General features: G+C 44.0%; 1 protein-coding gene across 1 annotated transcript; it reads left to right on the plus strand.

Moving 5' to 3' along the window:
• The first annotated feature begins 337 nt into the window (after positions 1 to 337).
• LOC122672200 lies at positions 338 to 949 on the plus strand. The gene has a single exon (XM_043869697.1). It carries the CDS (start codon positions 338 to 340, stop codon positions 947 to 949), a length of 612 nt encoding a protein of 203 aa, XP_043725632.1.
• Positions 950 to 15,602: the final 14,653 nt, after the last annotated feature.

Here is a 15,602-nt window from a genome sequence, read left to right on the forward strand (position 1 = left end):
GATGGCATGTCCTTCAACACCCTGCATAACAGGGTAACCAATCATGACTTAGTGAAGTTACTAGCCCTCGAACTAGTCACCACCATGTCCCAACTGCTTGATCGGTGTTATCAGTACGCCAACATGTTTGACATCATGAAGGCACGAAGAACGGCTGACCCCAACGCGACAGAGAAGAAGAGAACGAGCGAGAAAGAAGAAAAGAAGGACACCAAGAAGCAAAGGTCGGATCAGTACTCGGACCGAGATCAGAGCCCAGAGTACACGCCCTTGAATACCACTAGGACTAAGATCCTGATGGAAGTATGATCGGGGCCTGCTGTAGTGGCCCAGACCAATGTTCTCGAAGCCCGAGGACAAAAATAAGAAGAAATACTACAAGTTCCACCGAGACGTCGGTCATGACACTGAAGACTGCCGCCAACTGAAGAGAGAGATCGAGGATGTGATCCAAAAGGGGCACCTCCGGAGATACGTCAGGGAGGACAGAAAGGATAATCCTCGGGGCCGAGACAGCACAAAGAGCGACCCTAAGAGGGATGACCGACCCAAAGGAAGAGATGAGCGAGATCCCTGGGACGACTGGCGAGATGACCAGAGAGAGAACCGAGGAACTGGCACTGAGGCCAACACCTCCAATGCCCCGGCTATTCTCCCCATTCTGGGAGGCCCGGGGCAGGAGTCGTCCCAAAAAGCAAAGTCTAAAGCACGGTTTGTGGCCTTAGCGGAAGTATCCGAGAAGAAAACACGAATTGAGCCAACAATTACCTTCTCCGATGGAGATCTTGAGGGGCTGAGCTGGCTACACGACGATGTAGTCGTGGTTCAGGAAGTTATAGCCAACCGTCTGGTGCACAGGATTTTGGTGGATACCAGGGCATCAGTAGACATGTTGTCGTACGATGCCTACGTACAGTTCAAGTTCGAGCCAGGCACGCTGAAGCCCTAGATCGCGCCCTTGTACGGGTTCTCAAGAGCACCCACCCCGATCGACGGTCGAACTCCTAATGACCATGGGAACTGCCCCATGCCAAAAAACCATAAAGGTCAACTTTATGGTAGTTTGGGTCACGACAACCTATAATGTTTTACTAGGGAGGCCGAGTTTGAATGAGCTGGGGGCCGTGGTCTCTACTAAGCATTTGAAGGTCAAGTTCTCTACCTTGAACGACATAGGAGAGTGCTGATCCAAGTAGAAGAAAGTGCGAGAGTACCATGCTGCCTTCTTGAAGCAGATTAAAGGCAATTACAGAGGAACGGATTTTGCAGTAGAAGTCAATGACAACCGCGAGGGAGATCAGTGCTATCAACGGGGCTAGCCGGTTGAAGAACTCATCAAAATTCCAATCGATAACCAGGACCCCACGAAGACTGTGAAGATTGGGGCCCTACTAAAAGAAGAAAAAGCGAGAGAGATCGGGTCTTTCCTTCGAAAGAATGCTGATGTGTTAGCCTGGACGGCTGCTGACATGCTAGGCATCCCACGCCACATAGTAGAGCACGCCCTGCATGTGGATCCTACCAGAAAGCCGATCCAACAAAAGAGAAGAAGCTTTACCCCGGAGCGACAGGTCACGATGAAGGAAGAATTAGGAAAGCTAAGAGCACCGGGCTTCATCTGAGAAGAACAATTCCCAACCTAGCTGGCTAATGACGTAATGGTACCGAAGCCGAACGAGAAATGGAGGATGTGTGTAGATTACACCGACCTCAACAAAGCCTGCCCCAAATATGCGATGGCAGGACATGAAAGGCTGAGTTTTATGGATGCGTACTCAGGATATAATCAGATCCTGATGAAAGAAGGTGACGAGAAGTACACGGCATTTCAGCCAGACCAGGAGAATTTCTGCTATCGGGTCATGCCCTTTGGCTTGAAGAATGCAGGGCGACCTATCAGCGAATGGTCAACAGGATTTTCAAAGCTTAGATCAATAGAAATATGGAGGTGTATGTGGAGATATGCTAGTAAAGAGTGTACGGGCCGAGGACCACTTAGCCAACCTCGACGAAGTATTTCAAGTACTGCGCGAGCACCATATGAAGTTGAACAAAACAAAGTGCGCCTTCGGTGTAATTTTGGGTAAGTTCCTTGGATACATGGTATCCCAGCGAGGGATTGAGGCCAACCTAGCCAGGATACGAGCTATACAGGAGATGAGCCTGCCAAGAATGGTCCACGAAGTATAGAGGCTAAATGGAAGAATAGCGACCCTCACCAGATTTCTATCGCGGTCGGGAGATAAGTGTCTACCCTTCTTTAAGACTCTAAAAAACCTGAGGGAGGTTAAAAACTTCACCTAGACTGATGACTGTCAGAAGGCATTTGAAGATTTGAAGGAATACTTAGCCAACCCACCTCTGCTGGCACGACCTAACCCAAAAGGGGAGCTGATGATTTACCTGGCAACATCGCCTTTGGCAGTGAGCGCGACCTTAGTTAAAGAAGAGAACAGGTCATAAAAACTGGTTTACTACATTAGCCATGTCCTACTGGAAGCAGAAAGTCGCTACCCAAAAATTGAGAAGCTCGCATTCGCGTTGGACAAAGCGGCAAGAAAGCTAAAGCCCTATTTCTAATCTCGGTAATGATAGATCAACCCTTAAAAAAGGTATTGCACAAACCGAACATATCAAGAAGACTTATAGTCTGAGCAGTAGAACTGAGCGAATACCAGATCAAGTACAAGCCCCAGACAACAATAAAGGGCCAAGCCCTGGCTGACTTCGTGGTCGAGTGTATACTGGGGGAGATCGGGCAGGACCTGACAGAATGAGCTAATGAAGAGATCAAGCCTGAACCATCCTGGACCATGTTCATGGACGGTTAGAGTAACTCTGGAGGTAGTGGAGCAGGATTCATATTGACAAGTCCAAAGGGCTTCAAAATACAGTTCGCATTGCATTTTGGATTCCAAGCATCCAATAATGAGATCGAGTATGAAGTGCTGATAGTAGGGCTAAAAATAGCCAAGGCCATCCAGGTCAGAAGGTTGGTGGTGAAAAGTGATTCACAGCTGGTTGTGAACCAGATGAACAGTGATTACGGGGCAAAAGACGATCGGATGGCAACATACCTAGCCAAAGCAAAAGAAATAGTCAGTTCGTTCGAGGCAGTCAAGATGCATAGTGTACCAAGGGATGAGAACACCAAAGCTGACGCACTCTCATGCCACTCAAACGAGGAATTAGCACAGTTGGACGGGTTGATGTACATTGAAAACTTATCTGAGCCATCCCATCAAACTAAAGAGGTTGCGCTGATCGAAATGGAGCCGAGCTGGATGGATCCAATCATCACCTACCTAAGGGACGACACCTTGCCCGAGGATAGGGTCGAGGCGCAAAAGGTACGAGGACGAGTAGCGAAATATACCATGATCGAAGGGGAGCTGTTTAAAAGGTCGATGTCATCCCCATTGCTAAAATGTCTAACGCCTAGTCGCACCCAATACACTCTGGTGGAAGAACACAAAGGGATATGTGGTAGTCACATGGGAGGTCGCAATCTAACATACAAGGTACTCTGGTTGGGCTTCTATTGGCCAAACATGTAGAAGGACGTGATCCAATACGTGAAGACGTGCGAACAATGCTAGAAGTTCACGCCCATACCTCATCAACTGGCCACCGAGTTGACCTCAGTACTCAGCCCCATTCCATTCACCATGTGGGGAATGGACGCAGTAGGCAACTTCACCCCAGCCTCTGGAGGAAGAAAATACCTAGTTTTTGCGATAGATTACTTCACCAAATGGGTAGAAGCAGAACAACTGGCAAAGATCACACGACAACAAATGGAGAAATTCTTCAGAGATAAAGTCATCTATCGGCTCGGGCTACCTAAGGTACTGGTAACAAACAATGGACTTCAATTCAACAACCCAGAATTTTGAGGATTCTATATGCACTACCACACAGAATTGAGGACGGTGTCGGTATCATACCCACAAGAAAATGGCTAAGTGGAGGTCACCAACCGCACACTGCTGGTAGGGATAAAAAGAAGGTTGACCGAAGCCAAAGAAAAATGGGTAGACGAGCTGCTAAGTGTCTTGTGGTCGGAACTCCAATAGAGGAGAGCCCATTTCGATTAACCTATGGAATAGAAGCCCTAGCACCGATCGAGATACTAGCAGGGTCACTGAGGAACTTCATCTTCCATGAGAGAACATATCAGGACGGACTAACGGCAAACCTAGACTTTTTAGACGAGGTAAGAGAAGACGCCTTGATGAGAAACATGGCCTACCAATAAAGGATGGCTCACTTCTACAACTCGAAAGTAAAGGAAAGAGTATTCAGAGCTGGAGACTTGGTGCTAAGGAAAACCAGTGCCTCACAACCTCAAAACCAAGGAAAATTGGACGCGAATTGGGAAGGTCCATATGTGATCTCCAAGCAGATAAGGCCAGGCACATATCACTTGAAGGCCCCAGGGACCAATAAGATACCCCGACCTTGGAACTCAAAGAATTTGAGAAAAATTTTTTAGTAAAACTATTGTAAGAACGACCTCCTTCAATATAGTTTATGGTTTGAGCAAAACATCTGTCCAATTTGGAGCTCTAAAAGACCAACCCTAAAGGGTTGGCACCAAAGCCCGATCTCTAAGATCGACACGAAAGACCCTACGGGGCATTGAAGACCGACATCGAGTGTTGGCACCAAAAGACCAACCCCAAAGGGTTGGCACCAAAGCCCAATCTCTAAGATCGGCACGAAAGACCCTATGGGGCACTAAAGACCGACCTCAAGTATTGGCACCAAAAGACCAACCCCAAAGGGTTGGCACTAAAGCCTGATCCTTGGGATCGGCACAAAAGACCCTACCCGGCACTAAAAATTGACCTCAAGAGGTTGGAATCAAAAGACCTACCCAACACCGTGAACGTGTGGAGAGAACGACCTACAGAGTTGCAAAAATAAGGAGATAATATTAATGATACCAAAGCTGAGAGCAAAGAACTTCTTCATTATGGGAATCCAAATGTTTACATTCAAAAAAAAAAAAAACAATACATCAGGGATTGGCTGGAGGATCTGCAGGGAGTGGCTCGTTAGAAGGAGACTTAGGTGGAGGAGGAACATAAAATTTACACTTCTCGAAGTTGTAGCCTGGGGTCTCGTCAAGGATGTAATCAACCGTGTCGCTCACACCATAGTCGTAGGCCTCCTTGGTCTTTAGCTCTAGAAGCTCATGTAGTTCGGCCGATTCTTTGAATTCCTCAATGGCCTTGGCCCGGATTTGGGCCTTCCTGGCCTTCTCTTGGGTCAACTCCTCCTCCAAAGCCTTGATTCGCTTGGCCGCAACTTTGGCTTCACCCTACAGGACATCCTTCTTGTCGGCCAAGGCCTTAAGCGTCCTCTCGTAGTCCCTGACCCTAGACTCCAGGTTGGAGTTGTCCTTGGTCAGATTCAGCCGATGCGCATCCACCTCCTGACGAGCTCGCCTCTCATGATGATAGAGATCATGGTAGACTTCCAGCCAGTGAAGGACTTCACTGGCCTTGGCCGCCAGCTGCAAGACAGAAGACACCATCAGGCATTGAAAAATAAATAAACGAAAAGAGAAATGCAAGTCAGAAGGTCGCGAAACACGTACTATTGTGACATCAGGATCGAACGATAAGATGAGATCCTCATCACACATAGACTGCACTGACTTGCAGTCCTTAGGAATCACGCTCTGGGTCACCAACTCGCGTGCGACATCTGGGTCATCGAGGGCAGATTCCCCCTCATAGATCTCCTAGCATTGCACAATACGAGAGCGCTTCCCCTACGCGACCTCCCTGGCCTGGTTGGCCAGGTATGCCTCCTCCGAGCTCTTGATACCTGGCGAGGGCGGCCTCTTAAGTCGCTTCTCGTGCTCAATGATGAGAATCTCCACCTCTTCCTCCTTCTCCTTGCCCTTCTTCTTCTCGAGCTCCTTCCTTTTGTTGGGGGTCAAGGCCTACGATTGACCCTCAGGGAGACCTTGGTCCTTGGGCTGGGGGACCTTCTTCTTATCCTTGGGGGGAGGGAGGGGAGCTGTACCACTGGAAGTAGTCTAGTTGGCTCGCGCCTTCAGGCCGCCCTCCATAGCAGACTTCTTGAGCGAGTCGTGGTTCACCTTGAAGTCCACTGTCAGAGAAACAGAGAGGAATTAGATATATATACAAAAAAAAAAAAACAAATGATGAATGAAGGAAGAACCAAGACTAAGGACTAAAGACTCTCACCCTGGGCTGAGCTCAAGCCATACTGGGCCAGCAGTCCTTTGTTCTTCAGCTCACGCACGTCGAAGGCCTAGCCATTCAAGCACAAACTGAGAGACTCCCGATCGTATTGGCTCAGCTCAAGGACGAGGTTCACAGTCCTCAGCTAGATCTTCCCCCATTCTACTTTGAAGGGGTCCCCAGGTATCTGCGCAAAGAAGAAGTGATCCTTCTACTTCTTAGCAGACTAGGGCATGTGGCATATGAACCGCATGACCTTTAATGACTCCTTCTGGACGTGCAACGCCAGATAGTACCATTCGCCTGACGCCCTCTTCAACATGAAAAAATGGGCAAAAAGGGCCTAGGACGGCCTACGGTCGAGCTGGGCAAAAAAGAGGTAGAAGCCACAGATCTACCTCTATGAGTTCGCCACCTGCTGGCTCAGAGAAAGGGTATAGTGACGAAGGAGATCCACCATGAAAGACCGAACTGGCAGATGGAGGCCATAGATAAATGTGACCTTGTATAGACACACAGTCCCCAGGGGTGGTGTATTCGCCCTCTCTTCTAGTTTTGGTACCCAGGCACGCACCTCTTTGGGGAACCCTTATTGGGCCCTTAGAGATGCGGTCAAAGATTACTCGATCAAGGTACTCTCGTAAGAGTCAACCCCCATTACACCCTCTTTGGGGACTTTGGAGGCGGAGTCCCCCCCCTCCTCCTCATCCAGGGCCTCACCTACATTGGTAGCCCATTCCTCTAAAGCTTGGGCAGGGGCTGGGATGCTCCCACTGGAAGGAACAAAAGAAGAACTGGACAAATGGCCATACTAGGCAGCAAACCACTTGGACCTAAAAAGAGAAAAATCATCGTCGTGGGTCCTCTCGGAACTCACCTCAAGGTCTGAGCCCCTACTCATACCAGAAACATCGCCGAAGCCTCCACTGGGCTTTGGTTGGGAAGAAGATGAACGCATGAGTGCAGAAAACTTACTAGGAAAAGAAATGCACAGAAGCAGGAAACGGAGCTCGCACGTTGAAGCAAAGGACGATCGAGTGAAGGAAACAACGCGAGTAGAAGAAACTAAAACTTGTTGAAGACACTGACAATGCATAGACAAGAGCACAAGAATGTAGAAGAACAAAGCAGCAGGAAGAAGACGAAAACCAGAAGACTCAGAGGCAGCAATAGGAAAGGTAAAGGGGCAGAAGGCCCCAAATTTAAAACGAGGAGAAGAAGGAGAACCGCCAAGATCCAACGGTCTAGGGTAAAACCCATCGGAGGGCTAGAGGTGAGCGATGATGGGCATACCTGAGGCGTCATAAAGATAGGCCATGTGTCAGCCAGCGATTGGAACACTGGAGACGATAGAGCTTAAGCGACCATACACAAAAATGCACAGATCCATGCGTCAAAAGACGTATGGGACATCAAATGCCGTCTAGTTCAAACGACGGTCCCTGATCGAGGCACCATCATAACTCCCGCCACGTGTCAATCAGGATTCATCTCCCAACTGCCAACCATCGTATCCACACGCACAAGAGCAGGCGTCAGAACCTAGAATCGATTTGACTCCCCTAAGCGAGAATGCCCAGAGGAGTGGGGGGCTCGTAATATGTTAAGAAACATCGGCCAATCAGAAGCTGACACGTGTATAAGGGATGAGCTGAGGCTATGAAGGGCGAGTGCGAAGTTACCAGATTACTAAAGAGCGAGGTCTGGGTGAACATCAGACCTCATAGAGCACCCACACGAAGACGGATCTCATGTGGTTGCAAGGAGTCGCCAGGCTGACTCCCTTGCGAGGTTGACTGACCCATATCGAGAGAGGACAACCTGAACACTTCACTCTAATTAACACAAAGCCTGCCATGAACTATCGTGGCCTGAGATTATCGCCCATATGGGGCCTAGTAAGGCGCGAAGGGGATTAAGGGATCAACGCTATCCCTAAGAACACTCCTAAAATCTCTCACTCCACGCCGAGGACTCTACATTCCTATTATGGCACGATTCTGCCCACCGTCATCTATAAATAATAGGGTAAAATCCTTCCATGATCATCTGATTTCTATTATCATTATTTGTTGCTAAGAGTTCTGACTTAGGCATCGGAATGGAGACACCGGCATAGCCCGACCCTCTCTTGCTAATTCCGTATTGCAGGAACAGGTCGCTCCGGCATAGTTCTTGACGCAATAGAGCCCAATATCGGATATCTTCTGAAAACTTCCCAATTTTTTGAAATTATGGTTATGCCCTTGGATCTTCAGTGAAACCTCTTCCCATCTCGCCCTTAATCATATGTGAATCGATCCATGGGTAGATTGGTGCCTAGATTGCATCAAATCCTTCCTTAGTTCTGGGCTCGGGCTTGCACTTCAACTCATTTTTTGGCCCATTATTGTTTTCTGGCCCAAAAAAATTAATTGCTTGCATGATGGCCTGAATGAATGCATACTTGACATGCAAGTGGTCCACCTTACTCAGAATTTCGTTCGCAACCGTGAAAAGAAATTGGACTACTTTATGTGTAACTTGAGAGATATGGTGCCCTATAGTCCAACATAGCATAAAAATGACAAAAAAGGACCTAAAACTTGAAAAACATAAAAAAATAGCCGAGTTTAAACCCCTAGGTTACCCCTAGTGGACGAGTTTAGTCTCGTGGGTGTTTGCAGTGAATATACACCCAAAATTCAATTGTAAATCCATACCATGGCCAAGAAAAAGAGTGCAGCCACTTAAAATTGAAAACTATTTACTATGAGACTTTCAGATATTCCCCCACACTTAAACTTTATTATCTCACTCTGAGTTGGAAAATTGTCATACATCTAACTTAGGGAGGTTTGGGGTAAGGTGAGTCACACTGTTTTTCCTTGAGATTAGATTGAGTAGGTCATCTAGGCTACAAAAGATTTCAGCTCAGAACCTTGGTAGAACCTTTAAACACATGCAAAATTTCAATTTCTCTTTGATTTTACTTGTCATATTTTTCCAAGTATTGAACTCAAATGTCCCTCCACTACAATTGGCTTGAATGACATGCAGGGCTTGCACCAGACAACCAAGTTACTAAGTAGTGTTGGAATAGATTCTCAATGCATATATCATTTGATTGTCACATTGTGGCTTTAGACATTAATGTAGTATGAGTTCAAACTTGTAATTTATTTAGTTTTTATTTTTTTCTTTTATTCTACTCCAACCCGTGCAATGTCTTGACCTCTTAGGCTTTCTAGGTGGCTCTTGTAGCGAGCTTAGGCCAATTACTCTCAAACCAGACGGCTTTAAGGAATTAGGTGTAAAACACCCCTCGGGCTTACTTACTCAAATTAAATAGGCTACAAGCCAAGACTTGATCAAAGAGAAAATAATTTTCTTTTGGGCAATCAACTATATCATGCAAGTGTATCATGGTTCAACCTTAGCACCTAACCAAAACTTGTGTAAATAGGATGATTAACAAAATCGGCTCTCTCAGCAGACAGTGTACTTTAAAGGAATTTAAAATCCCTTTGATCAGTATATTCCAATTCCCTCCTTAGTGCAGAATTTTTATTACTTCAAAGTGTCAGATATTTGAATGCTCTCAAAGTCTTCAGAAAAGTAAACTAAAGATGCTACATACTCATTCTCGAACCAAAGTAAAGACTACAATTCGATGAAATCACCCCCCATACTTAAATTATGTAGTGTCCTCAATGCATGCAGAAAATAAAGTATAAGGACCGAGATGAGGAGGCTTGCCAGATATAATCAACAAAGAGGATCATGAAGAGTCATGAGCTCTACAAAAAGTACTAGGAGCATCAACAAAAATCTCAATCCATGGCTGGTAAATGTAGAAATAGCTTCAGAACAAAAAAATACTCGACCATGAATTTTAGTAAAGCGAGAAATAACATAGAAGTTAAGCACAAACGATAAATACCCAATAGGAAAATCTGTCCACATGCGACGGTGAAAAATAGTCCATGTAGACAAATCCTCTCATTTCCTCCTATGGTCAATGCAGAATGCATGTCTTTATCGCAAAAACCAACCAAGAATGGATCGCAGTAAGCATCAAAAGGATCATGAATATCAGTAACCTCACCAAGATAATCATAAAAATTAGGAGGTTTACTCAAATCAATCCTAGCAATAAAACTATCCGCCCTTTTCATAACTTGGTTTGCCAAATAAGGATCACGATAAACATCCAACCTACTAAAAGCATCCAACATAATAAGTTTGGACAAATTAACATATGGGACAATTGAATCCTCAAAATGACAATTATCTGGGTTTTCAAAAGAGAGAGAGGGAGACCGAATTTCCTAGGTTTTTATGCCATCATGAAAATCTGATTCTAAACCAGTAGAAACACTAGGCTCACTAAAATAAGAAATTTTAGGCAAAAGTTGGACTTCCCAAGGTGGCTCATCAAACTTTGCTTCACTAACATCTTCAGGAAACTCAATCTCAACAAATAAATCATCTTGTTGGGGGTGACTCTCATTAACTTCAAACTGGGGTGGTGGACTTACAACATCATTAAACTGGGGATGGGGCAGTTCATTCTGAACTGGGATCTGGTAACATGGATTAGGTTCAGGTTGACTAGGTAATTTACTCATTTCTTTCTCTTGCATTATGGTGGTCAATTGAGAGAGTTGCTTCTCCATGTTATTACTACTTTCTATGAAAAGGGCAACGTTCTTTGCAAACTCACTCATTTCGACCTCCTCACCCATTTTTTGAAACTCAAGGGGTTGTTGATATGGTGCAAGGAGAGGTGGCTCATTAAGATTCAATGACGGGTTGGGCATTGGAGGGCCAAACTGACCATGATATTGGAAATGGGGTGGTCCAGCTTGGTTATTCCATTGATCCCACGAGAAATTGGGATGATCACTCCACCTCTGATTGTAAGTGCGAAAAAAATTGTACTGAAATAGAGGACTCACATTCTCATCACCATAGCTACCTTCATAAAGATTAGGGCATCCTTCCATAACATGGATAGTCTGGGGATGTGACCAATCAAAATTTCCTGAAAGCCTCCTCTTTTTCTTTATTTTTAGATTTAATTAAGATCCTTTTTTCTTTCTTGGTAAAGAGTCCTTTGCGTCTTACCTTTTTCAAGTGTTCTCCTTTTGTCGGTGTACTTCGCTGATATAGTTTTAGTATTGTATCTTTTTCCTTAAAGTCTTCTTTAATTTCGTTTTGGAAGAATAGCTTCGACGGGTGTTCTAACAGTTGCCTTGTTTGTTCTTCCTGGGTGGGTATGCTTTGGTATAGTATAGGTAGGGTTGCATAGTCTATAACTGTCTCAATAGGGTTTCGCCAAATTCTGATATTCTTTTTGTTTTTTCCATTAATGGGTATTTCCATTGTGCATAGTTGGGTTGGGGAACAAAATTGTATTGGGGGTGGTGCAAAGTTGTTCTCTAACTCACTACTTTTGGCCGCCCTAACCTGTTTAAACCTTTCCCCCAAAGTCATATGTGGAGGTGTATCTCCCATAATTCCAAACATACATAAACTAACCACCTATCCAAAATTCAGATTTCCACAACAATGTATTATTTTTTTCTTTTTTTTTTTTTGTTTTTTAATAAAGAAAAATAAAAAAGACTAGGAAAATCACTAAAAAATATGAGGGAACTAAAGACAATTGGTGCATCTGCCCCTCAAAGATTGAAACAATGATTTCAAAGCTGTAAGGTTGTCATATAGGTTGACAGCAAGAGAATCCGTATAGTCTTCATTAGCACCTACGTGCGACTCCAAGTAGATTCTGATATAGAGTGGAGGACTATTATACGTTTTTGTTTTCAAACAAAATCACTCACTCTGTTGCTTTCCTGTTATCAAAATTGGTCACTTCCAAAAATGGGTCACATGCCAATCCAAACCACCTAAACGAATGAAGGGGCAGCGTCATAGGTGGTGAAATCCCATGAGGTACACCAAGATTGGCTGGGTTTGGGCATATGAAAAATTTTGGGTTGAGTGCACATCCTTTGAAACAGAAGAGAAACAAGATGAGGTTTTTTTTTTTTTTTTTTTTTAAGAAAATAAAATCACTTCGAATTACTGAAGAGGAAAAAATAGAATGGACAATTATCTCCCCGGCAACGGTGCCAAAAACTTGTTTGAATTAAAAAAAAAAAAAATACCGCAAGCGTACGGGTCAATCATAGCTACGGGTCAAACACAAGGAGATAAGTCACTCTATCTTACTCATTTAAAGTAACGCAAAGTGAACAAGTGATAGATTAAGCCAAACTATGGTCCTAACACATGCATCTACCGAAGTTGACGTCCAAAACATTCATCTAGATACGGAAAATATTGAATTATAAATAGAATGAACCTAAAAACTAAGGACCTAATTTGCCTAGGATAAAATCCAAAATTGAGAATGAGAAACAATTTAAAATGCTAAAATGAAATAAAATAAAAATAAGAGAATAAGACAATTACCTTGGGGGAGAGGTTGCACTCCCCACACGATCTTGCAAGTTGGAGAAGCTTGAGTGATGAAGATGCTAATTAATTAATTAATTACAAATCCATATAGGCTATCCTAGTTAATTACATCACCATTAAAACTAATCTAAGAAGAACAAGTAAAGAAGATGAAATAAAACTTGCATTAAACTTAAAAGCTATTACAATGAAGAACAAAAATTAAAAGACTAAAAGATGAGCTCAATACATGAGTAAGGGGGTAGGGAAAAGAAAGAGCCTAAGAGAATTCGTGGGGGAATGAGCGAGAGACTAAAAAATAAAAATTGAAAGCTAAGCATTCCTCTATGTTTTTACAAAAGGGTATATAAAGGTGTGCAAGAGGATTTAGGGTTTACACAAAGTAGGTGAGACGGAGGGCTAGGATTAGATCAAGGGGAGGAAAGAGAGCACGGTTGGAAATTGTGGGAGACTGAGAAAAAAAAAAAAAAAGGGGAGCAAAGTGAGATAAGAGGTAGGAGGGAGAGAGACCGAGAGAGAGAGAGAGAGAGAGAGTCTGTGAGAGAGATGGAGTTGTGGGATCGTGGAGTGAGATGGGATAGGGAGAATGGTGTGGGGATTGGAGAGAGAGAGAGAGAGAGATGGGAGAGATTGGATCGTGGAGGGCTTTTGGGGAGAGAGGAGATAAATTAGGGGAGATGGGTTTTAAGGAGAGATGTGAGAGCCGTGGAGAGATGGGAGAGAGGTGTGGGCAGAATGTGTGTGTGAGGAGAGATTTTAGGAGAGAGAGGAGGGGTTTGGAAATATGGGAGAGATGAAATATGGTGGGGAGTTAGAGGAGAGATGGGAACCGTGGAAAGGTTTGGGAAAAATAAAATAAAATAGAAAAGTGACTTGGAAAGTGGATGCAATCCTTTTTTCGAAAATATCTCTCCATCCTGGCCCCGGATGGACCCAATCCGAGAATTAAAGTTGCTTCAATTAATGTTCTCGACGATATGAGTCAAATATTGGATATCTTCTGAAAATTTCTCAATTTTTTGAAATTACGATTGTACCCTTGGATCTTCAGTGAAACTTCTTCCCATCACGCCCTTGATCGCATGTGAATCAATCCATGGGTAGACTGGTGCCTAGATTGCATCAAATCCTTCCTTGGTTTTGGGTTCGGGCTTGCACTTCAACTCATTTTCTGGCCCATTATTCTTTCTTGGCCCAAAAAGAATAATTGCTTGCATTATGGCCTAAACAAATGCGTACATGACATGCAAGTGGTCCACCTTGCTCAGAATTCCGTCCTCTTCGTAACCATGAAAAGAAATTGGACCACTTTACGTGTAACTTGGGAGATATGGAGCTCGATAGTCCAACATAGGATAAAATGACCAAAAATGACCTAAAACCTAAAAAACACAGAAACATACTCGAGTAGCTCCGTAAAATATGAGTAAAATGCATGCTTATGACCCTAAGATTTCACACATTAATGTGCTCATCAATATCACTCACCAATACTCTTGTACCGATACTCTAAAACAAAGTGGAAGGGCTGAGCGCAAGCACCACCATGTTGTTGAAATGGGCCTAACACTTCTCTCCGATGAGGCACTTCCTCAATCCTTTTGAGACTCGACTGTTTGAGATTCGACTTTTGAAACAACGGATTATTTGTTTAATTAACCTCCAACACCCTCATTACGGTCTCGTTATTCATTTTAAGTGCTCTTTGGCTCTATACCTAATTATACCATGCTCCGTACCTTCGGTTGTGCTTGTTACCCGTGGCTCCATCCGTATAACAACCACAAGCTTCAATATCGCAATACTCAATGAATTTTTATGAGGTCCAATTCCTATCACAAAGGCTACTAGTGCTTTGATTAGGTCACTGATCGAACCTATACATCACGCCATATTGTCTTCGATGAATAGCTTTTCTTGTATCCCTCTCTTGTTCGTTCGCCTCCTAACCCACAAACCCCTCTCTTCCCACCGATCACATCTGATCAAACAACCTTACCATCTCTCAATCCACCACTGTCCAATCCATCTTCCCCACCCCCACATATGCGTTCCGCGACCTCCGGAGCAAGGTTTCTTTGTTTGCTTTGCAGGTGGGTCCAACCTGGTTCCCTTGGCAACAGGGGGTTTGGGGTGATGATATTTTACAATAAAAATGAGTCACCACTTAGGATTCAGGCCTAAGACCCAATGGGAGGTAGCCCTATCCATGGTGAGTGGAAAGGGCTACCCACGATTCCATATGGTCTGGTCAGAGAGTCTGGGTAAAAGGTTAGGTTACGAGAGTTGGAAGGTATTAGCACCTCCATCTTGCCTGGTTAAACCGATTTTTCTACTAGATGCTTGAGTCCGAGCGTTCTCCCATAATAACATGTCATATACCAACATGTAAGGCTAACATATAAATTAGCTATCATGCATCAAATATATAAAAAAAGACTAAACATGTTATTTCTACAAATAAACATTACTATTTACACTAAAACAATTATTTTAATGGTCTATATTGTGATACAATGAAAAGAAAATAAGAAATATATACCTAAAATAAAATCAATGTAAAAAAGCGAGAAAAAATGTTCCCAATGCCAAGTGTGAAGTTTCTCCCTGCTCAGATGGAGATGGATAAATGGCTAACCTCTCTTTCGTCGAACAGAGTAACGACTATGTAAAGTGGGTTTGAGTCACTTAGAATGCGAACAAAGTAACAGCTAAACAAGATGAATTTTTCTCTATAACACGGATAAAGTAACAGCGTCACAAAAGACTAAAGGATTTTGACACTCGCATTACGGACAGAGTAACGACGTCACAAGGGCCTAAAAGGGATAACCTACAAAGGGATTGGTGGAAAAAGTGAGAAAAATAGGGTTTTAGAGGGCTGAATCCCCACTATCCCATGCTCTACTCTCT

Source organism: Telopea speciosissima, chromosome 8 (assembly GCF_018873765.1).
Source record: "Telopea speciosissima isolate NSW1024214 ecotype Mountain lineage chromosome 8, Tspe_v1, whole genome shotgun sequence".
Lineage (NCBI taxonomy): Eukaryota > Viridiplantae > Streptophyta > Magnoliopsida > Proteales > Proteaceae > Telopea > Telopea speciosissima.